General features: G+C 42.7%; 2 protein-coding genes across 4 annotated transcripts; both read left to right on the forward strand.

The window, feature by feature from the left end:
• Nucleotides 1-1,282: 1,282 nt before the first annotated feature.
• On the forward strand, nucleotides 1,283-12,872 carry LOC106588843 (endoplasmic reticulum membrane sensor NFE2L1). 2 transcript variants are annotated; one of them, XM_014178321.3, is made up of 5 exons: nucleotides 1,283-2,174; nucleotides 5,043-5,147; nucleotides 5,390-5,497; nucleotides 5,761-6,217; nucleotides 10,340-12,872. In XM_014178321.3, the coding sequence occupies exons 1-5, from the start codon at nucleotides 1,659-1,661 to the stop codon at nucleotides 11,110-11,112; spliced, it is 1,959 nt and encodes a 652-aa protein (XP_014033796.1). In that variant the 5' UTR covers nucleotides 1,283-1,658; the 3' UTR covers nucleotides 11,113-12,872. The 2 variants fall into 2 exon arrangements, with proteins under 2 accessions (XP_014033796.1, XP_014033798.1); XM_014178323.3 differs by having other exon boundaries at nucleotides 5,764-6,217.
• An 8,906-nt stretch (nucleotides 12,873-21,778) lies between these two features.
• Nucleotides 21,779-25,639, forward strand: LOC106588845 (chromobox protein homolog 3). 2 transcript variants are annotated; one of them, XM_014178326.3, is made up of 5 exons: nucleotides 21,779-21,958; nucleotides 23,905-24,083; nucleotides 24,314-24,482; nucleotides 24,646-24,740; nucleotides 25,033-25,639. In XM_014178326.3, the coding sequence occupies exons 2-5, from the start codon at nucleotides 23,905-23,907 to the stop codon at nucleotides 25,157-25,159; spliced, it is 570 nt and encodes a 189-aa protein (XP_014033801.1). In that variant the 5' UTR covers nucleotides 21,779-21,958; the 3' UTR covers nucleotides 25,160-25,639. The 2 variants fall into 2 exon arrangements, with proteins under 2 accessions (XP_014033801.1, XP_014033802.1); XM_014178327.3 differs by having other exon boundaries at nucleotides 21,829-21,958; nucleotides 23,935-24,083.
• Nucleotides 25,640-27,578: the final 1,939 nt, after the last annotated feature.

The following is a 27,578-nucleotide window of genomic DNA, read 5'->3' on the forward strand; positions in this document are numbered from 1 at the left end:
AGGGCTGGGCTAGACTGACCAAGCAAGAGAGGATGGCACTAGGCAGTGTGGTACTTTCAAACCAAACTTTTGACTATTCTACTTGCAGTAGTTAGGCCTACTATTACCCTGTCTCTACCTTTAAAGAGGAACTTGTCATGCACTTATTCAAGATTTTATACAGGCCTAGCGAATTTTGACAGACAAAAGATTGTCAACAGAGACTATAGAACAAGTGGAAGCCTTATGTTCCACATAGGTATGAAGAGGATTAAGTCATTGTCGTTCATAACTAAGACTTTATTGAAGCATGTTTGAATGGATTGCATAAGTTGACTACCCAAGATCAACAGGACCTGTTGGTTAGGGCTGGGAATTGCCAGGGTCCTCACAATACAATGTTATAACGATACTTTGGTGCCAATAGGATATGTATTGTGATTCTCACGATTCTATATGTATTGCGATTCGATACTGTGAGTTTATTGCAATTCGATGTTCACAACATAATGCTCACCATATGTCTACTGCAGAGGGACAAGAGAGAGCCATGAGAAAACGAGTTTTGATCAGTATTGGTGAGCATTAGTATTGGAACTAAAAGGACCCCCCTTTTTTTATTTTTTAAATAGAGAACAAGCTATGAAGGAAAAATACTGGAGATTTGGTGCAGGTATAGCCAACCATCGCAAAAATAATATTGCAATATTGTCAATACATTATAATTTGATATAGTCAAAAATAATATCACAATATGTAACGATCTATTTTCCCCCCATCACTACTGTTGGTACATGGATGGGAACACACTGTCCTGTACATATTGTGTAATGTTGAGTTTAAAAGGCCTAAAGGTATTTTGATATCTTGTAGTTGGGTGGCTTCTAACTTCTCCATTCATTCAAAAATGGTTTATTCATTGATATGGTAGGTCTGGTCTACTGGACTCGAAGTAGGTCAGTGGGCCAAACTTCTTTTTTTAAGTCACCAGAAGTACCGTCCCGGTCCCGCCCCTGACAACAAGGTTCCGTTTTAAAATAATGGTAGTGTTCTTGTGACGAATTAACTGAAACAGTCTAAGATTGAATACAATATGTTTTAAGCACCATTTCTAAGTATAAATGTATGTACATACGGCTGTGTGTCTTGTTTGTAGCGGAAATCCAATGAATGGGGTGACATTTTGCATCCAACAAACAGCCGGTGGGACGCTACGATTGGCTCCCTCCATAACATAATACCTTTTCAACCAATCGGACCCTGTTGCGATGGAAGCTTTGGGCCTATTTTATGTGAATTATGCAAATCCCTCCCCAAGTCTCCTTGCAGCTGATAGGGAGTGAAAGAACAGGTTCGGGATATTTACTTTGTATTATAATTCGTTTCTAACACGGGATATTCCCATAGATCATAGTTTTATTTAGGTTTAAATGATTTATTGTATGCGATTGTGGTACAGTTCTTCGTTTGAGGACATGTCTCTGTCAGGAAGTTATCAGAAACAGGTAGTGCAGTAGCTAGCTATCTAAAGCTTTCGCCGGCCGCGTACAGTCAGGCGGACCTCTTTGTCTGACTGGGAAAGCGTGGTCTTTTGTTTGGCATTTTCTTTGTTTAGTCGTCTAAAGTGAACTCTGGGACCAGCGTTTCTCCACGGACGTTTTTCCAAAAGTGTGAAAAAGATGCAAAACGTGAAGAAATACTTCACAGAAGGACTGATCCAATTTACGATCTTACTCAGTTTGATCGGAGTTCGCGTGGATGTCGACAGTTACTTGAACGGCCCCTACTCACCGCTAGAGATTAACGACGGTCCTAGCTCAGCCTACATCCAGACACCGTTTCACAGTTTAAGGGACAATTGGGACGGGTACAGCGTGCACCCCAAATGTCCCGAGTTGGATTATTTCTTCGCCTGCCGTCGGCTCCTGGATGAGGTGAGGGCGCTTGGGTCGCCCATCCGGTTCCCTACGCAGTTGAGCGCGTGGCTCGTACACCAAGTACCTGACAGCTCGGAGCTCCGAGAGCCACCAAACAGCACGAGTGACAGTAATGTTAGCGCGGGGCTGTTGTCAGAGAGTACCGGAGAAGAGGCCAACGACACTGAACTTCTCGCCGTCGACGAAAGCCATACTGCCGCCCAGCTAAGTGAGCCGGGGCCTTATCCCAGCACTGGAGCCTGCGAGATACCCAATGAGGCGAGTGCTGCAGCGAGATGGCATTAGCTAATTTTGCTAAAAGCTACCTAATGTGAAGTTATTGTGACGAAATGCTAACCCCCAGGCCTTTAACTACTCAACAAGTATAGCAAACTGACGGTGGGACTGAGAAGTGTATTCTGATAGGCCTATACTATTTGGCTAACTCATGGGTTCCCAAACTGTTTCAATCGGGCCCCCCTTCCAGCACTGGGGAACATCCAGCGCCCCGCGGGTGCGCACGCGCCACCTTTATTTCTAGGGGCACAAGCAGTGTTCATGAAACTGTTCACTACCCTCATCTTGGTAGAGAGAATTTTTGCATTTTTAAAACTTATTTCCTGCAATTCTTTACGTTTTGCTATGTCTAATGTTAGTCGTGATATTTGAGTGACTAAAGAATTACAACAGTATTTGGTCTGGAATGCAGCAGCCCAGCAATCTTCTCCTAAGAAGAATGTCTTAAACATTGCAACAATGCCCCTTATATTGTAGCTTTATAGGAGGAACGGCTTAGGCATCTGCTTTCTGCTACAATGAACCAATTGTGACCATTAAATGACTGAGGCTTCACTTAACTGTTACTGCACTGCTGTTAACCACAACGTTATCAATCTGACAACGGTGGTTGGGGTAGTTCAACAGGTTGATGCATGAACTTGTTTCAACTGTGTCTAGAGCCACAATATGATTTAGACCCAGGAATGTGTATGAGCAGGTGTGTGTGAGTGTAGCCTATATAAATGGGGTGTTACACAATACAAGTCTCCCAAAAGCAGCAAGTGAATTCTTGGTCGATAAGATAACACAGCCTTCACCATTAGACACTCCTGAACTATAAGGAGCCTTTGCCCCACAAAAACTCACCCAAGGACCAAAGGAGAATAGTATTAAATTCCCCCCACTTAACAGGGTTTCCAAAATTCCATTACGGTCACAGCCCTACAAACACACAGCTGAAACCTACAACATTAGGCTAATGGTAAGTAGTAAATTAAACTTCTGGGATTGACACACCTACAAAGTCCCAGACAAGTGCAATTTTGAAATTGGGTAGAGCATTATCAGCTCCTCTTGTCATGTTAGGTCATTGCATACTTTAGAGAAGTATTTATAAGTTGTCAGAAATGTCCAGATCAACTAGCCCATGTAAGTTAACGGTTTTTTTCCGGGTTTTTCAGACTCCCTCAACCTTGAATAGGCCTGTAACAGTTGGTTTAATCACAATGGCTGACACTGCTTACAAAGCTGTCTTTGTCCCATTCTCTCCTTCTCCCCATCTTTTACCCCTTTTCTCTGGACTGCCTCATTATCTTCACACATTTTTCTTTCTCTCTGCCTATCAATAGCTAGTTTTGCATTCAATTGGTGACATATTTTCACTCCAAAATTCTAGAATCCACATAAATAAAATATTCTACTTTTCCCACCAGTGGTGTGTTGCCACCAAATTGACTTGTGGATAAAAATCAGTGGGTGATGAAGTAGTGCACAAAATGTACTTTTTTTTGTTGCTTAAGTGTCCATCGCATTTTCAACCCCAGTAGTAGTTTTGTCACAAACTGTTGCGTTAAATACTCGGGTCTTAGCACGTGCGCTCTAGCCAACAGCTCACAGATAGTGTGGGTAGGCTAGTCTACATGATGAGATTATGGGTAAGGCAGTCAAACATCGATCGTCATGTCACCAGAATAAGACCCCTGCTATGTTTTGGAAAGGAACATCAAGATCGCTGTGCACTTTCACCGCCCTGTGAAGTTCAGAATTTATTTCATCTGGAACTTAATAAACTGCGTGTTTTCCCGAGTCCTAGTGGGAGGAACACAACGGATCATCGCATGACTCCAAGTTTACTTCAATATGATGTTTATTATACTGAACAAAAATATGAATTCAACATGCAACTATTTCTAAGGTTTTACTGAGTTACAGTTAATTGATTTCCTTCTGTCACCTGAAATGCATTTATTAGGCACTAATCTATGGATTTCACAAGACTGGGCAGGGGAGCAGCAATGGGTGGGCCTGCAGGGGCATAGTCAATTGGGTGACAGGCCCAGCCAATCACAAAAGGGCTTTATTACAGACATAAATACTCCTCAGTTTCATCAGCTGTCTGGGTGGCTGGTCTCAGACCATCCCGCAGATGAAGATGCCGGATGTGGAGGTTCTCGGCTGGCGTGGTTATACGTGGTCTTCGGTTTTGAGGCCGGTTGGACATACTGCCAAATTCTCTAAAACGACACTGGAGGCAGCTTATGGTAGAGAAATAAGCATTACTTCTCTGGCAACAGCTCTGTTGGACATTCCTTCAGTCAGCAAGCCAATTGCACGCTCCCTTAACTTTAGACATTTGTGGCATTGTGTGACAAAACTGCACGTGTGGCCTTTTTCCCCCAGCACAAGGTGCACCTGTGTAATGATTATGCTGTTTAATCAGCTTCTTGATATGCCACACCTGTCAGGTGGATTATCTTGGCAAAGGAGAAATGCTCACTAACAGGGATGTAAACAAATTTGTGCCCAAAATTTGAGAGAAATAAGCTTTTTGTGCATATGGAAAATTTCTGGGATATTTTATTTTCACTCCAGAAACATGGGACCAACACTTTACATGTTGCATTTTATACTTGATCAATATTTCTCTGCATAAAGGCGTTTCCACCTCCATTTCTTCCCCAATTTTAGACACAAATATCCCACCATGTCGAACAAAAAAATGATCTGTCTGCATTTATAAAATTGTACCGACACTTCCTGTTTCCATCATAGCTGTCGTAATTGTTTTTGTATACGGTATGGAAACATGATCCGTACCTAAATGTATTCTGGTCCACCCTTCTTTCTATCTGTCTTTCCTGTTATCAGGAGGTTGAGGAACTGAAGGGGCGAATCCAAGAGTATGGTGATGAAGGCAGAGAGGAACCTGTTTCTCTGACCCAGCTGGCTCTCAGTTCCACACTAGAACATGAGGTACATACAGCGATGACATAGAACAAGTCATTCTTTTTTTTATTCTGTCTTGGAATAGGCTAGCTAGCTAGATTAAACGTTCAGCTCTGTAGGCGTGCCTTTGTTTAACATACCTTTTGCTCAGTGTTTGATGGCCCTCATGTTTTGTGTGTTTGTAATAGGCGCTGTGCTTGCCTTGCCATGTTTTTCATCACAGATTTTCCACAGTGTGTGACGATTTGACTGTGTGTTGTTGATTCCAGGGTTTGTTAAGTAGCGGAGCCCCTCTCTCCAGCCCTGAGGACCACCATCCCCCTGACATCGACCAGCACTGGAGCCAATTCCTGTCCCTGCCCATCTATGAATTTGACGTAAGTGGTATCCCTTGATAATGATGTCTTGGTACTATTTGTGAAAAGAGAAGGCGATTTGAAAATGTCAGTTATCGAATATTGGTTTCGAACTCCAAGGGTTTTATGATTTACCTGTGAGCTACTGTGATTTACCTGTGAGCTACTGTGATTTACCTGTGAGCTACTGTGATTTACCTGTGAGCTACTGTGTATGTCAGGGTGTGTCTATGTCCGTGCCTTTTATAATGTGTGTGTGTGTGTGTGTGTGTGTGGTTCCTCAGCAGCTGTCTGACCTCGACACCGACATCTCCAGCGCCATCAGCCAGGATGTCAGTCTCCGTGATGCCATGGTAACAGGCTCCGTCTACGACATGATCCCCCCAAGGGGTGGAGTCAGGACCCTGGTGGCACGGCAACCAAGAGGGCCCCTCTTCCGACTCGAGTCCACAAACTCCTCCAACTCGTCGCCTGGTATGACGACAGGGCTGGCAGCACTACCGAACGCTGCGGTGGTCAACGGAACACGAAATGGGTCATCGTCCCATGGTGCACTGGAAGGCTGTTTGGATGAGGCAGTGTTTGACCAGATAAACCTCCTGGGGCTGGGTGGCTGCTTGGAAACCATGGACGCACAGCTGCTGGGGATTCTACAGGGCATCGACCCTCGTGTCCTGGAGGACCTCGACTCAGACTCCGGCCTTTCTCTGGAGAGCAGCTCTCGAGGCCCAGACTCCCCAAGTGAGTTGGAAGACTTGTGGGGCTGCTTTAGGGAGGTGCAATGTTCAGTGTTTCCCCTGTACTGCTGCTAAATTGTTGCCGCCACACCAAAAAAATAAAAAATACTTAAATGACTAAACCCAGACAAAGTATATAGAAAAGATAATTGACCTAGATATTTCTAAATAATATAATCCTTGAACTAGAAATAAGTCAAATTAAAGCTACACTGTAGGGGAGAATTGAAAATTCAAAAATCAATGAATTTAGGAGTTTTTTTTTGCCATGGCTGGATTACTGACTGGCCACACAGGGTACATCCCAGGGGCCCTGATCGGGGTCCCCATTGGTTTTGTTATGTTTGAGCATAAGAACACAGAAATAGCCATGGCAAGTGATGTAGAATTGTAGGAAATTATCATTCAAACTGCAAAATTCTTAAAGTTCCATGGAAATAAATTATAGAATTGCAGGAAATTAGCTGAAAAACAGCACACTTCTCTCTTCCACCAATTCCTGACTGATTTAAGCCACACCCACAAACCCTCCCTTCCAGGACAGTTGCAACCACTGCTTAAAAAGAATAGGGTTAACACTGGTGGAGATAGTAATGCATTGCGGAGAGGGGACATGATGATCCTCTGTTGTGCTATATACAGTGCCTAAGGAAAGGATTCAGACCCTTTACATTTTGTTACGTTACAGCCTTATTCTAAAATGGATACCACTTTTTTTCCCCCTCATCAATCTACACACAATACGCCATAATGACAAAGCAAAAACAGGTTTAGACATTTTTTCAAATGTATTTAAAAAAAAACAGAACAAAAAAAACAGATCACAGTTATATAAGTATTCAGACCCTTTACACTCAGTATTTGTTGGAAGCGCCTTTGGCAGCGATTACAGCCTCGAGTCTTCTTGGGTATGACACTACAAGCTTGGCACACCTGTATTTGGGGAGTTGATTTGGGGAGTTTCTTCCATTCTTCTCTGCAGATCCTCTCAAGCTCTGTCAGGTTGGATGGGGAGCGTCGCTGCACAGCTATTGTCAGAGATGTTCGATCGGGTTCAAGTTCGGGCTCTAGCTGGGCCACTCAAGGACATTGAGACTTGTCCCAAAGCCACTCCTGCGTTGTCTTGGCTGTGTGCTTAGGATCGTTGTCCTGTTGGAAGGTGAACTTTTTCCTGAGCGCTCTGAAGCAGGTTTCCATGAAGGATCTCTCTGTACTCTCTCTGTGCTCCGTCCATCTTTGCCTCGATCCTGGCTAGTCTCCCAGTCCCTGACGCTGAAAAACATCTCCACAGCATGATGCTACCACCACCATGCTTCACCATAGGGATGGTGCCAGGTTTCTTCCAGACGTAATGCTTGGCATTCAGGCCAAAGAGTTCAATCTTGGTTTCATCAGACCAGAGAGTCTTGTTTCTCATGGTCTGAGAGTGTTTAGGTGCCTATTGGCAAACTCTAAGCGGGCTGTCATGTGCCTTTTACTGAGGAGTGGCTTCCGTCTGGCCACTTTACCATAAAGGCCTGATTGGTGGAGTGTTGCAGAGATGGTTGTCCTTCTGGAAGGTTATCCCATCTCCACAGAGGAACTCTGGTGCTCTGTCAGAGTGACCATCAGGTTCTTGGCCACCTCCCTGACCAAGGCCCTTCTCCCCTGATTTCTCAGTTCTAGGAAGAGTCTTGGTGGCTCCAAACTTCTTCCCTTTAAGAATGATGGAGGCCACTGTGATCTTGGGGACCTTCACTGCTGCAGAAATTGTTTGGTACCATTCCCCAGATCTGTGCCTCGGCACAATCCTGTCTCAGAGCTCTACGGACAATTCCTTCGACCTCATGGCTTGGTTTTTGCTCTGACATGCACTGTCAACTGAGGGACCTTATATAGACAAGTGTGTGCCTTTCCAAATCATGTCCAATTAATTGAATTTACCACAGGTGGAGTCCAATCAAGTTGTAGAAACATCTCAAAGATGATCAATGGAAACAGGATACATCTGAGCTCAATTTCCAGGGCTTCAGGCAGAAGTCTTCACGGTTTTTGATGTATTTCAGAACTGCAGTTTCCTCTGCTTGGAGCAACAGTGAAGTGGGCAGGGCAGTACGGATTTCTTCCCTTACATCTGCAAGCAGTGTCTGAACATCAGTCAGGATGGCATAGTCTCCCTCAATCCATGCAATGGCTACTGCTATAGGTTTCAGGAGTTTCGGGCTGCTTACCACTCTCTCCCAAAATGCATCATCCAGGAGGATCCTCTTGATGGGGCTGTCCATATCGGCAGACTGTGATATGGCCATTTCTTGGAGAGACTCCTTCCCCTCCAAGAGACTGTCAAACATGATGATAACACCACCCCAACGGGTGTTGCTGGGCAGCTTCAATGTGGTGCTCATATTCTTCTCACTTTGCTTGGTGAGGTAGATTGCTGCTATAACTTGATGACCCTTCACATACCTAACCATATCCTTGGCTCTCTTGTAGAGTGTATCCATTGTTTTTAGTGCCATGATGTCCTTGAGGAGCAGATTCAATGCATGAGCAGCACAGCCAATGGGTGTGATGTGAAGGTAGGACTCCTCCACTTTAGACCAAGCAGCCTTCATGTTCACCAGTGCAAATACCTTCTGTGGTGCCTTCAGTACATCTGCAATGTAGAGACCGGTGTGTCTGTTGTCCCTTGTGTCTGCTCTTGTAGAATCCTGGTTGAGGGGTGGAGATGATGTAGTTCATTATTTTGCTTTCTCTTTGCTTTCTCTGATTTGCTTGACCTTCACTTGAACTCTGCATCCAACAAATGAGTAGATAAAGCATGTCTGGTTGGAGTGGTGTATCCTGGGCGAAGAACATTCAGAAATCTCTTCCAATACACATTGCCTGTGAGCATCAGAGGTGAACCAGTTGCATACACAGCTCGAGCAAGCCATTCTTCAGCATTTCTCCCACTACATTCCTCCATTGAGTAAAAAATAACTTCTGATTCCAGGAAGACCATGAGCTGTTGCTATCGATAAGGTGTCTGATTCATCATTTTCACCTCTAATGGAAGTAGAGGGACTTTTGTCAGAGGTTGCTTGTTGTGAGAGTTTAGGGAACTTCATGCACTTGGCCAGATGATTCTGCAGCTCTGTTGCATTCTTCACATATGATTTGGCACAGTATTTGCAAATGTACACAGCTTTTCCTTCTACATTAGCTGCAGTGAAATGTCTCCACACATCAGATAGTGCCCGTGGCATTTTCCTGTAAAGATTAGAAACAAATGAGTAAATATAAGTACAGATAAATAGTTAAGCAGTTAGATTAAACAACTCCTTTGTGAGATAAATGTTTTTAAATGAAACGTGTATGGAAACAGTTGAATTAACAGTTAGCAGGCTCATGCAAGCTAAAACCCACATGGTAGCAAAAACTAACTAGCAGAAATTGTTAACAAGTTCTAAATTATTTAAACACTTTGATGCAGTCTACTATTTACTAGTTAACAAAAAATCATGTATGTCATATAAAATATATTCACCCTAACCAGTATTGTAATCAAAACTTACCAGAAAGCATGTAGTCCTGGGCTCAGACAGCGTTGTAGTGTGGGCTCAATAGCATCTCATTAGTGTGCAAGATCTTGAGAATCAGCTGCACATGTGATGGAAGAATGCACTGTGCATGCAGAGGGTTGCAATTCCATTGAATTGGGGATAGTTTAACCAAAATATGCCACAAGACCTAGAATTGCCTTTGTGTATCCCACAAAAAAGTTTCACTGTTGTAAGCTAACTTTTTTTTAAATGAATTTAAGCAAAATTCTCTTCCAGAATTTTCCATGGAAAGTTAAGCCAATGTACTGGAAAATTTCCAACGCTTTGCAACCCTAGGTCTGAATACTTAAGTAAATTAGGTATTTGTGTGTTATTTTTTTATTCATTTGCACAAATTTCTTAACCTGTTTTCATTTTGTCATTATGGGATATTGTGTGTAGATTGCTGAGGATTTCCATTTTAAAAGAAAGCTGTAACATAACAATGTGGAAAAAAGTCAAGAGGTCTGAATACTTTCCGAAGGCACTGTATATCACATATCTGCAACATTCTAAACATTGTAAATTAGTTTACATATTCGTATGTACACTTGACTCCCCAGGTGCGTCTGAGGTGTCATCATCGTCTTCCAGTTCGTTTTTTGAGGACGAGGGTGGAGCTACGGGCTACAGCAGTGAGGTGGACTCCCTCCCCTCCAAGAGCATCGCCAACTATGACACATGGTCGCCTGTGGATTTCAGCGAGAGTGTGTGGCACGACCACAGCTACTCCTCCGCAGCCTTCTCCCAACCGTCAGCCACCACGTTCCCCCACAAAGCCATCAAAGAGGAGCCTTTCAGCGACGAAGACGGGGAAGATGACGAAGACCGGGAGCTTAGCCGCGACGAACTCCGCACCCGGGCCCTGCATGTCCCGTTCTCTGCGGCGGAAATCGTCAGCATGCCTGTGGAGGAGTTCCTGGAGGTCTTGGAGGGGCGTGGCCTCTCGCCCGCCCAGGTTGCCTTCCTGAGGGACATCCGGCGGCGAGGGAAGAACAAGCTGGCGGCGCAGAACTGCCGCAAGCGCAAGCTGGATGCCATCACGGGGCTCCAGGAGGAGGTGGAGAGGCTGCAGGCCCAGAGGAGCAGGTTGCTCAGGGAGAGGCAGCACACGGCCAAGGCTCTTGGTGCCGCGGGCCAGCGCATGGAGCACCTCTCCAGGGACATCTTCTCCAGGCTGAGGGACGGCTCAGGACGACCCCTGACCCCAGAGAGATACACCTTGCAGTGCGAGGCCAACGGGAGGGTCGTGGTGCAGCATATCAGGCGGCCTAGTGTTGCCACGACGTCAGCTGGAGGTAAACCGGACAAAAGGAAGAAGGAGAAGAAGCCTTGATGCAGCAAGGGCTGCTGGCGCTTGATACTTTAAGGGGTGTTATTGGTTTTTTTCTGAACTTACAGGCCAGATTCTGGTCTTGTGACTGTTTCCGGATCTTTCTCTTCCTCCTTGTCTGGACTCTCCGACCTTGGGAGCCTAAAAGGGCAGATACTTATGTTTAAATAAATACACCCAAAAACGTACATGTAAATACAAATATTACAGAATGGAGATTTTCTTTTCTAGAAAAAGAAACGTACCTCAAACACTGGACTCTTAACGTTTTCCTCACTATGTAAAGGAAAGGGTTGTATTATCATTAAAGCATTTCTTACAAGGAGGATATATTGTTGTCCTGAGGATGTCAGGCTGCAGTATCATTTGTATAGTTCCTACAAAAATAAATTGTAGGCCAGTTAAAATGAAAAACAAAATGCCAATTCTATATCTTAAAGGGACACTTTGGGATTTTGGCAATGAGGCCATATATCTATCTGAGAAAATAAAATACATCTACTTCTCCATAGTCAGACCAGCTCGTGGATACCATGTGTATATCTGTGTCCTGTATGAAGGAAGTTCGCATTGGCTTGTGAAACTATCTCTAACTAGTGTTAGCTCAATGACTGGAAGTCTATACTAACAGATACCCATAGACTCGTTAGCAATTACGCTAGCGCTAGTTAGCGGCTAGCGCTAGTTAGCGGCTAACTTCAGACTGCACGTAAAGACATAGAAATGGTATCCCCGAGTTCATCTGACTCTGGGGAAGTAGATAAAAGGCTTCATTGCCAAAATCCTGAAGTACCCCTTAAACTCCAGAACTAAGGTCTATGAGGGAACATAGGTCAGAATTTTAGAAATCTTTATCAATAGATACTAAGTTGAAGTTAAAGTTGAAATGTTTCAAAACTCAATCTAACTGGCGATATGTTAGACATGTCATTTGAAAGGCCTTAATTTAATTTTGAATCATGTTTTGGTAGTTGTGTATTGGTGATCCACAGATGTACATGGCTATTGCTTTATGTATGATCAATTTTTGTATGTTTAAAAAAAAAATAGAAAAAAAATCTAAATAATGTTTGTTTTTTTTAAGCACTATGCTTTTCTCTGATATGAAGCAGGGCTTTGACTTCATTCTACCTCAACTACAGCAGATCTATATGGAGGGTTTGGGCAGATTGTAGAAGCGATCTTTTTTTTTTATTGCATGGGGAGAGGGTTGGTTGAGGTACACAAGTGCACCTAAGCCACTGCAAATGCTTCACTGTAGTAGGTCAATGTTGATGATAAAACTGATGTAACCCTCATCCACTTAGTGAAGCAATGCATTCACCTGCTTTTGTGTTCAGAAGTATAGTATGTATGTATGTATGTATGTATGTATGTATGTATGTTTATATTATTTGAGAATTACTTCGAGATTGAAGAAGTGTAGTGGAAGATAAAACAGGAAAAAACACTACAGAGTTCTACAAGAAACAGAGGTAGGCTATAGTACCTACTTCAAGCAATTGAAAGCACCTATTCAGTTGTCCTTTTATTTAGATAAATATTGAAAATGTTCTTTATACCTCAGAAGTTAGTTTTGCCTTGGACAAAACCAATCAGATTCCAAGATACACTGAACAGTTATTTTTCATTTTCTATTTATTTTTTTCTTAGTCACTTCTATTTTTTTTTTTTTTTTTGCTGTGTGTGGGAGTAAATGAGGCTGAATGAATTTTTACAAATCCTTAATTTGTTTGACCATAAAATATACACTATATATACAAGAGTATGTGGACACCCCTTCAAATGAGTGTGTTTGGCTATTTCAGCTGTACCTGTTGCTGACAGGTGGATAAAAATTGAGCACACAGCCATGCAATCTCCATAGCCAAACATTGATAGTAGAATGGCCTTACTAAAGAGCTCTGTGAATTTTAACATGGCACTGTCCTAGGATGTCACCTTTCTGCCCTGCTAGAACTGCCCTGGTCAACTGTAAGTGCTGTTATTGGGAAGTGGAAACGTCTAGAAGCAACAACGGCTCAGCCGGGAAGTGGTAGGCCACACAAGCTCACAGAACAGGACCGGTGAATCGTGTAAAAACGGCACCCAAGCCTAAAATCACCATGAGCAATGCCAAAAGTTGGCTGGAGTGGTGTAAAGCTTGCTGCCATTGGAGCAATGGAAACACGTTCTCTGGAGTGATGAATCGTGCGTCACCATCTGGCAGTCCAATGGACCAATCTGGTTTTGGTGGATGCCAGTCGAACGCAACCTTCCCAAATGCATAGTGCCAACTGTAAAGTTTGGTGGAGGAGGAGTAATAATTCTACACGATTCTGTGCTTCCAACTTTGTGGCAACAGTTTGGGGAAGGCCCTTTCCTATTTCAGCATGACAATGCCCTCGTGCACAAAGCGAGTTCCATACAGAAATGGTTTGTTGAGATTGGTGTGGAAGAACTTGACTAGCCTGCGCAGAGCCCTGATCGCAACACCTTTGGGATGAATTGGAATGCCGACTGCGAGCCAGGCCTAATCGCTCAACATCATTTCCCGACCTCACTAATGCTCTTGTGGCTGAATGGAAGCAAGTCCCTGCAGCAATGTTCCAACGGCTAGTGGAAAGCCTTCCCAGAAGAGTAGAGGCTGTTAAAGCAGCCGGGGGGGACCAAAGCCATATTCATGCCCATGGTGTTGGAATGAGATGTTCAACGAGCAGGTATATATATATATATATACACACACTCCACCGGTGAAAAGTTTTAGAACAGGGTTTTACTTTTTTTTTACTCTTTTCTACATTGTAGAATAATAGTGAAGACAAACTATGAAATAAAACATATGGAATCATGTAGTAACCAAAAGTGTTAAAGAAATAAAAATATATTTTATATTTGAGATTCTTCAAATAGCCACCCTTTGACTTGATGACAGCTTTGTACACTCTTGGTATTCTCTCAACCAGCTTTGAGGTATGCCTCATTTGTGGAATTTATTTCCTTCTTAATGCGTTTGAGCCAATCAATTCTATTGTGACAAGCTAGGCGGGGTATACAGAAGATGGCCCTATTTGGGAAAAGATCAAGTCCATATTATGGCAAGAACAGCTCAAATACGCAAAGAGAAATGACAGTCCATTACTTTAAGACATGAAGGTCAGTCAATAAGTAACATTTCAAGAACCATCAAGCACTATAGTTAAACTGGCACTCATGAGGACCGCCACATGAATGGAAGACCCCGAGTTTAACTCTGCTGCAGAGGATAAGTTCATTAGAGATACCAGCCTCAGAAATTGCAGCCCATATAAATGCTTCACAGAGTTAAAGTAACAGACACATCTCAACATCAACTGTTCAGAGGAGACTGTGTGAATCAGGCCTTCATGGTCAAATTGCTGCAAAGAAACCATTACTAAATGGCACCAATAAGAAGAAGAGACTTGCTTGGGCCAAGAAACACCAGCAATGGACATTAGACCATTGGAAATTTCTAATTTGGAGTGTGTGTGAATGGATGATCTCCGCATGTTTATTTCCCACCGTAAAGCATGGAGGAGGAGGAGGTGTGATGGTGTGGGGGTGCTTTGCTGGTGACAGTCAGTGTTTTATTTAGACTTTAAGGCACATTTAACCAGCATGGCTACCACAGCATTCTTCAGCGATACGCCATCCCATCTGGTTTGGGCATAGTAAGACTCATTTGTTTTTCAACAGGACAATGACCCAACACACCACCAGGCTTTGTAAGGGCTATTTTACCAAGAAGGAGAGTGATGGAGTGCTGCATCAGATGACCTGGCCTCCAAAATCCCCCCGACCTCAACCAAATTGAGATAGTTTGGGATGAGTCAAGAGTGAAGGAAAAGAAGCCAACAAGTGCTCAGCATATATGTGGGAAATCCAAGACTGTTGGAAAAGCATTCCAGGTGAAGCTGGTTGAGAGAATGCCAAGAGTGTGCAAAGCTGTTATCAAGGCAAAGGGTGGCTATTTGAAGAATCTGAATTTGTTTAACACTTTTTTGGTTACTACATGATTCCATAGGTGTTATTTCATAGTTTGTCTTCTCTATTATTCTACAATGTAGAAAATAGTAAAAATAAAGAAAACCCTTGAATGAGTAGATGTTCAACATTTTTTGACCGTGTGTGTGTATATAAAAATATATAAACTCAGCAAAAAAAGAAACGTCCTCACTGTCAACTGCGTTTTATTTTCAGCAAACTTAACGTGTAAATATTTGTATGAGCATAATAAGATTCAACAACAGACATAAACTGAACAAGTTCCACAGACATGTAACTAACCAAAATTGAATGTGTCCCTGATCAAAGTGGGGGTCAAAATCAAAAGTAACAGTCAGTATCTGGTGTGGCCACCAGCTGCATTAAATACTGCAGTGCGTCTCATGGACTGCACCAGATTTGCCAGTTCTTGCTGGGAGATGTTACCTCCCTCTTCCACCAAGGCATCTGCAAGTTCCCAGACATTTCTGGGGGGAATGGGCCTACCCTCACCCTCTAATCCAACAGGTCCCAGATGTTCTCAATGGGATTGAGGTCCGGGTTCTTTGCTGGCCATGGCAGAACACTGACATTCCTGTCTTGCAGGAAATCACGCACAGAACGAGCAGTATGGCTGTTGGCATTGTCATGCTGGAGGGTCATGTCAGGATGAACCTGCAGGAAGGGTACCACATGAGGGAGGAGGATGACTTCCCTGTAACGCACAGCGTTGAGATTGCCTGTAATGACAACAAGCTCAGTCCGATGATGCTGTGACACACCGCCCCAGACCATGACAGACCCTCCACCTCCAAATGAATCCCGCTCCAGAGTACAGACCTCGGTGTAAGGCTCATTCCTTCTACGATAAATACGAATCCGACCATCACCCCTGGTGAGACAAAACCACGACTCGTCAGTGAAGAGCACTTTTTGCCAGTCCTGTCTGGTCCAGCAACGGTGGGTTTGTGCCCATAGGCGACGTTGTTGCCGGTGTACCTGTACCTGTCACGCAGGTGTGATGTTCAGATGTACCGATCCTGTGCAGGTGTTGTTACACGTGGTCTGCCACTGCGAGGACGATCAGCTGTCCGTCCTGTCTCCCTGTAGCGCTGTCTTAGGCGTCTCACAGTACGGACATTGCAATTTATTTCCCTGGCCACATCTGCAGTCCTCATGCCTTCTTGCAGCATGCCTAAGGCACGTTCACGCAGATGAGCAGGGACCCTGGGCATCTTTCTTTTGGTGTTTTTCAGAGTCAGTAGAAAGGCCTTTTTGGTGTCCTAAGTTTTCATAACTGTGACCTTAATTGCCTACCGTCTGTAAGCTTTTAGTGTCTTAACAACCGTTCCACAGGTGCATGTTCATTAATTGTTTATGGTTCATTGAACAAGCATGGGAAACCCTTTACAATGAAGATCTGTGAAGTTATTTGGATTTTTCCAAATTTTCTTTAGTTTAGTTGTTGCTCAACTGGGATTGATTGTGTTAAAGCTGTATGGGGAAGGATATGAAACTGATGCGACTTAAATTACATTTTTCTAAGAGCACTAATGATGTTCTTGGTGACATGATTCTTTCCTAAGAAAATAAATCAAATGAAAAAAAGAATGAAGTTGCCTGCGTTTGGTCTCTGGTAGGTCTTTAGGTTGAACACTTCTATGTGGAATCCTGTCTACTGTACGTTTATCCCACCTCTCAAGAATAACCTGGAATCCACACTGAATATCCACACCGGCTTCTCTACTGGAGCAGGTCCATATTAAAATCGGTAGAATTAAACTGCGTGATAAGAGAAACTGAGTGATAGGAGTTTGTTGTAAAAACAGAATGACAAATCAAATGACATTTTCTTCATATCTGTTAGAAGAACTATGACTTCAAGGTTTTGCTTAGTAATTGAGATACATTCTGAAACCTTAGCCAACACATCACTATTTAGGTATAAGACATGATCAGGAGAACCACAACCTTGCAATGAAATATCCGCTGTAAGGGAACATTTGTTTTAGCATCCTTCGGTGCGGCTGCGACTTATATGATAAAAACAAACAATGTAGTAATTCATAGATTATTTGCTTTACGATAAGGTAAGACAGTTACATTGTTCAAATCTCATTGTTTCTCTAGGGATGCATGACCCCGGACCCCCATTAGGGCTTCCAAAACGAATCACTGTATGGTTTGGGTCTGCCCACGCTCCAAGGGCATGCTGCAATGCATTGTCCGGTCTGCAGGGAGGGACATCAGCTGCCATCCACCGAGGTCCTGCACAACTCCAGAGCAAGGAAGTATGCAGAAAAAATAATTGCCAAACCCTACCCCAATCACTCCCTTTTACAAAAACTAACCTGTGGCAGGCGGTTCAGGTAAATCATAGTCAAAACCATCCACCAACTGAACATTTTCTTTCCCTGTGCTGTGGCCCTCACCTAGCAGCCATCTAGCCAATAGAGACTAAAGGACCATGCACTCTATGCTGCACACCACATCAAGACATCTGAACTGCACAAAAAAAACATTGCACTATCCTGCATTTGCACTCTGATCATCTCTCAGCATTTAGTTATACACTGAATATACCAAACATTAGGAACACCTTCCTAATATTGAGTTGCACCCCCTCCTTTTGCCCTCAGAACAGCCTCAATTCGTCGGGGCATGGACTCCGACGTTCCACAGGGATGCTGGCCCATGTTGACTCCAATGCTTCCCACAGTTGTGTCAAGTTGGCTGGATGTCCTTTAGGTGGTGGACCATTCTTGATACCAGTGGCAGTCGGTGACGTTTCAGATAAAAACAATTATGAACATGGCCTTATTTTTATTACAGCATGTTGGATGACTGTCATTTATATTCCATTCACTCAGCTGGGGTTGCTACAACCTGTCCTATGAATGAAAATGTACAGCATAGGTGCGAGAGAATTTTGTAATCAAGGTGACAGACAGTGACACATTCAATACCGCCATGAACACACTTGCCTGCATCTAGCTGATCTAGGGTGTAATCATTAGTCCAACAGTTGCAAACAAGAGTTTCTTTTGGACAAATTCAGGTATGTTTATCCCCGTTTCGATCAGTTTGCTTTTGTTTAAGAAATGTTTTTCAACAGAATCAGTGGAATGAATATACCCCTGATCGCATGCAAAAACGGTTCACTTTCATAGCAGCCACATACATATAAACAGCATGAACATTTTGCTTGTTGTATTATTACTTGTCGCATCTACGCGCTGTCCTTTTCTCACCTTTTCCCTTCGCTTATGGACTTCAGTGCACAACACATGAGCTCTCTGTGGCCAAGCAAAAAACCTTTCCAAGCCAAACCTTTATATCATTACCGCTAACCGCTACACACAGCTTACATTGTTATCACCATATTAGCCATCGATGTTAGTAACATCATAGTCAACATACACTACCGTTCAAAAGTGTGGGGTCACTTAGAAATGTCCTTGTTTTTCATGAAAACATACATGAAATGAGTTGCAAAATGAATAGAAAATATAGTCAAGACTTTGACAAGGTTATAAATAATGATTTTTAATTTAAATAATAATTGTGTCCTTCAAACTTTGCTCTTGTCAAATAATCCTCCATTTGCAGCAATTACAGCTTTGCAGACCTTTGGCATTCTAGTTGTCAATTTGTTGAGGTAATCTGAAGAGATTTCACCCCATGCTTCCTGAAGCACCTCCCACAAGTTGGATTGGCTTGATGGGCACTTCTTACATACCATACGGTCAAGCTGCTCCCACAACAGCTCAATAAGGTTGAGATCCGGTGACTGTGCTGGCCACTCCATTATAGACAGAATACCAGCTGGCTGCTTTTTCCCTAACTAGTTATTGCATAGTTTGGAGCTGTGCTTTGGGTCATTGTCCTGTTGTAGGAGGAAATATGCTCCAATTAACCGCCGTCTACAGGGTATGGCATGGCTTTGCAAAATGGAGTGATAGCCTTCCTTCTTCAAGATCCCTTTAACCCTGAACAAATCTCCCACTTTACCACCACCAAAGTACCCCCAGACCATCACATTGCCTCCACTATGCTTGACAGATGGCGTCAAGCACTCTTCCAGCATCTTTTCATTTTTTCTGCATCTCACGAATGTTCTTCTTTGTGATCCGAACACCTCAAACTGAGATTCGTCTGTCCATAACACCTTTTCCAATCTTCCTCTGTCCAGTGTCTGTGTTCTTTTGCCCATCTCAATCTTTATTTTTATTGGCCAGTCTGAGATATGTATTTTTCTTTGCAACTCTGCCTAGAAGGCCAGCATCCCGGAGTCGCCTCTTCACTGTTGACGTTGAGACTGGTGTTTTGCGGGTACTATTTAATGTAGCTGTCAGTTGAGGACTTGTGAGGCATCTGTTTCTCAAATTAGACACTCTAATGTACTTGTCCTCTTGCTCAGTTGTGCACCGGGGCCTCCCACTCCTCTTTCTATTCTGGTTAGAACTAGTTTGCGCTGTTCTGTGAAGGGAGTAGTACAGAGCGTTTTACGAGATCTTCAGTTTCTTGAAAATTTCTCGCATGGAATAGTCTTCATTTCTCAGAACAAGAATAGACTGACAAGTTTCAGAAGAAAGTTCTTTGTTTCTGGCCATTTTGAGCCTGTAATCGAACCCACAAATGCTAATGCTCTAGATACTCAACTAGTCTAAAGAAGGCCAGTTTTATTGCTTCTTTAATCAGGACAACAGTTTTCAGCTGTGCTAACATAATTGCAAAAGGGTTTTCTAATGATCAATTAGCCTTTTAAAATGATAAACTTGGATTAGCTAACAAAACGTGTCATTTTGAACACAGGAGTGATGGTTGCTGATAATGGGCCTTTGTACGCCTATGTAGATATTCCATTAAAAAAATCAGGTGTTTCCTGCTACAATAGTCATTTACAACATTAACAGTGTCTACACTGTATTTCTGATCAGTTTGATGTTATTTTAAATGGACAAAAAAATGTGCTTTTCTTTCAAAAACAAGGACATTTCTAAGTGACCCCAAACTTTTGAACGGTAGTGTAGGTACTACAACTAACGTGTTAGTAAACCTGCTACAATCATGCAGTAATGTCTACGGAAAGGGGTGAGAACCATGAGCCTTCTACATTTTGTATTGAAGTCAATGTACCCAGAGGAGGATGGAAACTAGCTGTCCTCCGGCTACAAAATTGTGCTACCCTACAGAGTGCTGTTGAGGCTTCTGTAGACCTTCATTTCAAAACATTGTGTTTCAATCAATTATTTGGTGACGTTAATATATTTAGTATAGTTTTATCTAAAAAGGATATATTTTTTTAAAGTTTCACTATTTTATTTTTATAATTCCTGGGGAGGATGGTCCTCCCCTTCCTCCACTGAGGGTCCTCCACTGTTTCTCAACTATTTTAATTACCTCTGCATAGGAGATTCGATTGGCCTGTAACTTTTGACACCTCAATCTCCTTCACCCTTACAGGGCACTCCAGGAATTCGGGATCATGATCCCCACCACAATTGTAACATGGCCATCCTTTTATTACACACCGTTCTTCAGTATACTCTGTCTGTCTGCACACACTTAAAACATGGCCAAATCCCCAAAAATGTTTACACTGCAGTGGTTTGGAGACGAAAGCTCTTACAGAATATCGTACATAACCAAGCTTCACATGCGTTGGTAGGTGTTTTTTATATAAAAAAAAACAGGACCGACAAACTTTACATAAGTGGTTACAGCAGACGGAAATGCAAAAAGTTTCCCACTTTTTCTGAATTCACCCTGCTGTAGTTCTGCTTGGTGCCAAAAATTAACAAAATAACAGCATTACAAGAAGCAGAGCCCTGCCTAACCTAAGTACAGGGGTCCCTAATGTAGACTGGATATCTTTCCTCCATTGGAAAAGCCTATCAGATTGTCCCACTTTAGCTACGCCATGCTGTCCAATTTTAGCTAGCTATGGTTGGTAAAGCGGGACAACTGACTGAATTACAAAATTGTAACATAATATTGGCAACTTGTTTATTTATTTTGATGAACCAGTACATAGTAGAACACATTTACATCACAATTTTGCACAGTGCCTGGCGGTGTGAGCTCCCTGTTTGAAGCTTGCTCTTCCCCAACTCGAAATTTCAACGCGGAAACTGGGACTATTTTTAGAGCTTTGATTATCAGACCTGAAGATCACCGGGTCATGATTTGACCTCGTATTTCCGAGTTCCCAGTTGTATTTGAACGCGGCATCAGTAACAATAATTCCGATTTTTACTTGTCATACAATTAAATAAACGCTTCAGGATTAAACTGTCCCAGTAATGGCCCACTTTTTCATAATGCATCCTATATCAACTGTGTCATCCACTGTATATTTGTATGTCAACTGCTCATTTTATTATAGTTTTATGCTCACTCTACCAATTTTTGCATAATATATGCAAACTCCTTTGTCTGTCTTCTGTATCTAAATGTTGTATATCACTAGCAGCACCATATTACCACAAAGTAAAATTCAGAGTATGTGCAAATGTAACCTACTTGGCGAATAAAGTTTATTCTGAATTCCGATCATTTCACCACTTTGTATATATTCTTCAAAAGCGACGCCTATGCCATTAATTGTCATTACTGGAAATATTACAGAATGTGTATTTAAAGTTCCTTGTTTGGGACAGGATTCAACGATTTCTATGGAAACATCCAGAGTACGAAGTTGAGTTAATAGTTACCCTAGCGGCACCCGTAGAAAAAGGCAGAGGTTTTTTTTTGGCGCTCGCGCAGCAGCAATATTCTGCACCACACGCGGGTGAGAAGAGAACGAAGTTGCTTGCTCGCTTTCCGTCGTTCATTCTACATCAGCTTTTTATTGATTTGCAAGGTGAGTCCCTCAAGATCCAACTTCGAATTATTATGCAAGGTGTAGTGTAGACTGATAATTGATGTTATGCATATGTGTCTAGCCACGGTAGCCAATTTAGTTACTAACGTTACAGTTTTGCTAGCTAATGTTACCAAAGCTACGCTGACAAAGGGATTTCATTGCGCTAGCTTGTTAACTAGCACGCTTAACTATAAGTTCGGTTGATAGTCAGCTAGCTGCCCTTTTTAATCAAAGGAATATCTGATTCTCACTGCCTAATCAAATAACAAGTGCTAATGGGATACTCAATTTGCAGCTTTTGGGCCTTGCAATCACAATTTGACCGGCCATTGTGCCAACCTTAATGTCTAGTAGCTAGCTAAGCCTGGGAAGTTTGCTAACTAAGATGGCAAATTCCGCTTCGCTAGCAAACTAACACAAGATGTATAGTTAACTAACGTTAGCACACAGTTTAGTTGTGTTCAATTGAGTAGTTAGCTTTGAGGAACTACTTCGCTTGTGTACAATCAATGCAAGCATTAGACTAGCCCCTAGGCCTGTAAAAAATAGATTCTAGATGGGGGGGAGAAACGAGGGGGCCTAGCGGAATCTGGAACTAAAACGTTAGATTCTGTAGATGTAAATAAACAGTTAACGTTGGCTAGAAGCCAATATAGCTAACAGTAACGTTACAGAAAATAAAATGACAACCTATGCGCCCGTTTTATTTAGCTAACAAAGTTATTTTGTTACCATTGTCTGCCAGAATAGGAATGATTGATGAAGTGAAAAACGCACGAGCTCCATACAGCCTAGGCAGCCTATAGTGGGCGCTGGATCTGCACTATATAGTGGTTGAAATTATTTTAAGACTGTGCACATTTTCACGTATTTTTTCCCGACGGCTCGCCTTTAGATGGTTAAGGAGGGAAATTATGTATTGGCGCTTGAATGGATGGTTCTTTATGCACGAGCCGGTTCACCGGGGATGCACATCAATCCTAGACTATAGAGGGCGCAAGATCTGCACTGTCGGCTGCCTAGTCTATTTCCATAAGCGATTCCCCTCCACTTTTAGCATGTGAGCATGATCTGTTGCTTGGCAATAAACACCTATCAAAGAAACATGTTCATCATAGCTAACTAGTTAAGGATAATTACAGAAAACGATGGGTAACACTATACATATCATATTACCTGATATGTAAAATAAAACCACCTTGGGGTGTATACCTTTTGGCTTCTACCTAACAGGCTTAGCTTACATTATCAGACCGACCCCAAAGTTTCCTAAACATTGTTTGGTAACCAATAAAACAAGCACCTTCCCACTGAAGAGTTGTTTGCAGCCTTGAGCAAAACAATATACCATCCTTGTGTTTTAGTTCACGCTGGTAATCAGAAAGCTAACTAGATTTTTGGCAGACTAGATGCGTGGTCGACGTAGTGCCATGAGAAATTTTGCAACTAATGTTGTAGTTCTAGTTCGATAGGTGTCACTACAGACCTGGGTTCGATCCCGGGCTGTATCCCAAACAGCTGTGATCGGGAGTCCCATAGGGCAGTGCACAATTGGCCCAGCGTTGTTAGGGGAGGGGTCTACATGTAGGCCGTCGTTGTAAATAAGAATTTGTTCTTAACTAACTTGCCTGGTTAAATAAACATATTTTGGGGTATAGAGCAAAAACCCATTAATTTCCCCCATAGGAATGACCAATGAACCAGGGGTAGAAAATGCTGGATTTTAGGACTTACAAGCTTGTGATCTCTATGATGTGGTTGTATACCAGGCCCCAAAAATATTTTTGCAAGTAGACTGCTGATTGACTAGCTCATCCCCTATAAGGGAATGGCACGTTAGGTGTCAAAGTATCACTTGAAAAACAATCTGATATTAATATTGTATTGCTAGTCTGTGTAAGCATTGTCATGTTATTAAAACCCAAATTCGTCTCTTTAAAAAGATGAAAACCTCCTCCCCTCTTGTTTCGCAGCCTAACATGGGTAAAAAGCAGAATGGCAAAGGGAAGAAGGAGGTGCTGGAGGCAGAGCCGCCAGAGGAGTATGTTGTGGAGAAGGTGATGGACCAGCGCATTGTCAACGGGAAGGTGGAATTCTTCCTCAAGTGGAAGGGATTTACAGAGTGAGTGCACAGTTCCGGGGGCCTCTGCCTGTGTGGCATACTTATCCTGGAGAACCTAGCTAGTTGAAATCTGCATTTGAATTGAATTTCAAAGACTGACATTTTAGTTACAGATATACCTCTTGTGAAATTTGCTGCATTTCTAGAGCATGTTTTACTCTTAACAGTATGCTGATAGTCTTGAAATACGCAGGAGAAGAAAAAGTCAGTGGCTATATCTTTCCTTTCAGAGCGGATAACACTTGGGAGCCAGAGGATAACCTGGATTGTCCAGAGCTGATCTCAGCTTTCTTGGAAGCACAGAAGACCGTGGTGGAGAATCCTGACTCCAACAAGAGGAAGTCTTCAACAGATGAGCCAGAGACGGAGGGAAACAAAGCCAAGAAGAAGAAGGATGTGGTGAGTGTCTGAATTAACCTGGACCTTTGTTTCAAATCAATGTTGTAGGATTTTATTTTTGTAGTCCTTTTTTGTCTATAGGCTAGTGTGCAATAGTTATTTTATCAGTTTGTGGTTTCCAGACTTGTTGCATGGGAGCTGTGTTGACTACTGTGTGTTTCAGAGTGACAAGCCACGGGGCTTCGCCAGGAGCCTGGATCCAGAGAGGATAATCGGTGCTACAGACAGCAGTGGAGAACTTATGTTCTTGATGAAGTGGTGAGTTTCAAATTGCGAAATAAACTCTTCACCTGTACTGTTGCTCTCATATCACCCCTTTCCAGGGTTGCACAGCCCAAGAGCCATTCCTCATAATTTATCTTCCCTGGTATAACGTTGTTCACCTCCTAAAGTTACTGTACATGTGCCTTTGTAACCGCCACATTGTAGTTTTCTAGATGTGCACCTGAACTTTATTATCCTGAACAGTGCTACTTGCTAAGTAGGTGAGTCTTATTATTCTGATCAATAGCCACTAATAAACACCAACCACTGTCCCTCCGCTCTACAGGAAAGACTCAGATGAGGCGGACCTGGTCCCGGCCCGTGAGGCCAACACCCGCTGCCCTCAGGTGGTCATCTCCTTCTACGAGGAGAGGCTGACCTGGCACTCCTGTCCCGAGGACGAGGCCCAATAGCACCCCTTCCTCAGCCAACTGACGTCCCTTGTGGGCCCCCCCCGTCCCTGTTCCTGCCTCTCAGGACTGTTCATGTCTCCACTTTTTTTGTCATTTACAGCATGTTTAGCCATAGTATTAGTGCAGAGCGGTCAGGTGAAAGTCTGTGCTTTTGTACACATTTTTAGTGATAGGATGATATTTACTGGGAATAAGACCGAGAAATGGATGGGTAATTTGTCGCTTTTTAATGAACCTATTCCTCATCCAGTACTGGTAGGGACTGGTTCCTCAACTGATATGTAGTTACTGTTGGAAATGTACACCTTGTATAATCCATGTAGTTTGACATCTTCTTCCTCCCATTCAGCTAGTTTTTTTTTTTCATCCCCCCCATGTTGCATACTTGAATCCCTTGAACAGTATGTCTTTTGCTGTATATTCACTTTGTAAATATTTTTTCAAAAAGCTGTTCAATAAAGGTTTATATGCTTCATTTTACCACCCCCTCTGCCTGTGCTGAGGTTTGTTACATAGCGCTGACAACACTGGTTGTCACTTATGCACCCTGACTTCAACCAATTGTAACCATAGACTCTGCCAGATTCATTGTTCGACCTACTGACTCAACATGTGCGTGGTGAAATTATACCAGTAGTTGACAGCAGTCAGTCATTGATACTAGGGAAGCTGATTTTGAAAGTTGTGATCATGTGTTTACTGTTGGTGTTCCCATTGGAAATACACAAGTCTGAAAAGCAATATTACAGAAGACATGAAAGTGTGATTTGTGGATAGACTGTTGGCCTACTCTGACGACCATACACACTGGACCCTACAGTGAAATGTTAAGCTATTTTAATCGCTGTTACGTTCAAAATACATGCAGCTTGCTCCATTTGGGAAAACCAACATTTTAAATCGCATTTAGCTTGGCCGAAGTTCTCATACTGGTGCGGCTTTTTGTTTTAAGCATCTGAACTTGACACCCAACTTTGACGTTTCCAGATAGAACTGTCTCAGGGTTAAACGAGGCAGATTTCTCACTGCTGATGGCGTTATGATTGACTATTTAGAATCATGCTTTGAACCTCTGACCTATGAATACTAAAATAAAAATGGAAACATGGGCCTGCTGTAATTCTTGGTTCTTATTGGATGTTTAGCAGGCTCATCGTAAATATGCATAATACAATGCATTGGAGTAATTGAACATTCTAGAATACACTGACTTGGAAGTTGGCCTTCTCTTCAGACTTCAATAGTCTTCAGGAAGTGACAGTCACAGGTTCACAAAGCCAAATTAGGGAATGTCCCGCACGAAAGATTGATAGAATCCCACAGACACATGCCAGTGCTGTTCTGATGTGTTTTCTGTGGTTAGGGGTCCCATGACTGGCATTGGGGCACTACAGATGGACTTTAGACCTCAATGATACAATACAGGGAGTTTCCAAAGCATCTTTCTCTGGCCTCTGGAAGCTTCCGAAGCAACATCCTCAACACTGGGGCTTCGTTCATGCAACTATTTTTTTCAAAAATGACAGACCCTAGCTGAAAGACAGACCCCACTGATGCCACTGCTGAGGTGATAAGGACACAAATACAGGCAGCTTGAGTTGTAATAGCTCTCGAGGATGTTTCAAGTGTCAGCGTTTGTCATATCAAGATATAGACTTAGTATACCCCTCAGGAGAGACTACAAAACAGGATCAAGGTGTTCACCAGCTAACTTGCCTAAATATTTTGTAGAAAGAGAAGCTTAAAATGGGCATGGTCTAATTGATTTAAACGAAGAAAAAACCCATCTAAGTTTAGCTTTTTTAATGAACCATAAAATCAATCATTATTCCTGGTTGCTTATCAAAGTTAGCTGGCTAACTCATTGATTCTGCTTTGTAGAAAACCCCTCTGCTGGGCAGGTGTGTGCGTGTGTTGAAGTGTCCCAGCATATTTGCTGTGTGACACTGCTCTTTGATCATTACTCTTACCTAAGGGGTCATAGGTCAGAGTCGTACTCATAGACAATTTATCACTCAGAGGGAGGAACAACACCCACTGGGCACACACTAGTTGAATCAGCATTCTTTCCATGCCATTTCAATGAAATTACGTTGAATTGTCTGTGCCCCGTGGGAAATATATAACAGAGAAAGTTCCTCATATCTTACCCCATTCAACCGGTTGTGGAATCTCACAGGTTGTGTTCTAAATGGCACACCATTCCCTACATAGAGTACTACTTTTAGAATAGGGTTCCATTTGGGATGCAACACAGTCACACTGTCAATGGGACCTTGGTGTCAGAGAGGCTGTTGGAAGAGTGACGGGCAAATAATGGAATGGAAGGGTAGACGGAGAACCTGATTTGTGATCAGCTGTGGTCACAAACAAAGAGAAGGCAAGACAAAGTGACAGAGAGAGCAAGCAAGAGAAAAAT

Source organism: Salmo salar, chromosome 27 (genome assembly GCF_965601325.2).
Source record: "Salmo salar chromosome 27, fSalSal1, whole genome shotgun sequence".
In the NCBI taxonomy this organism is placed as follows: Eukaryota; Metazoa; Chordata; class Actinopteri; order Salmoniformes; family Salmonidae; genus Salmo; species Salmo salar.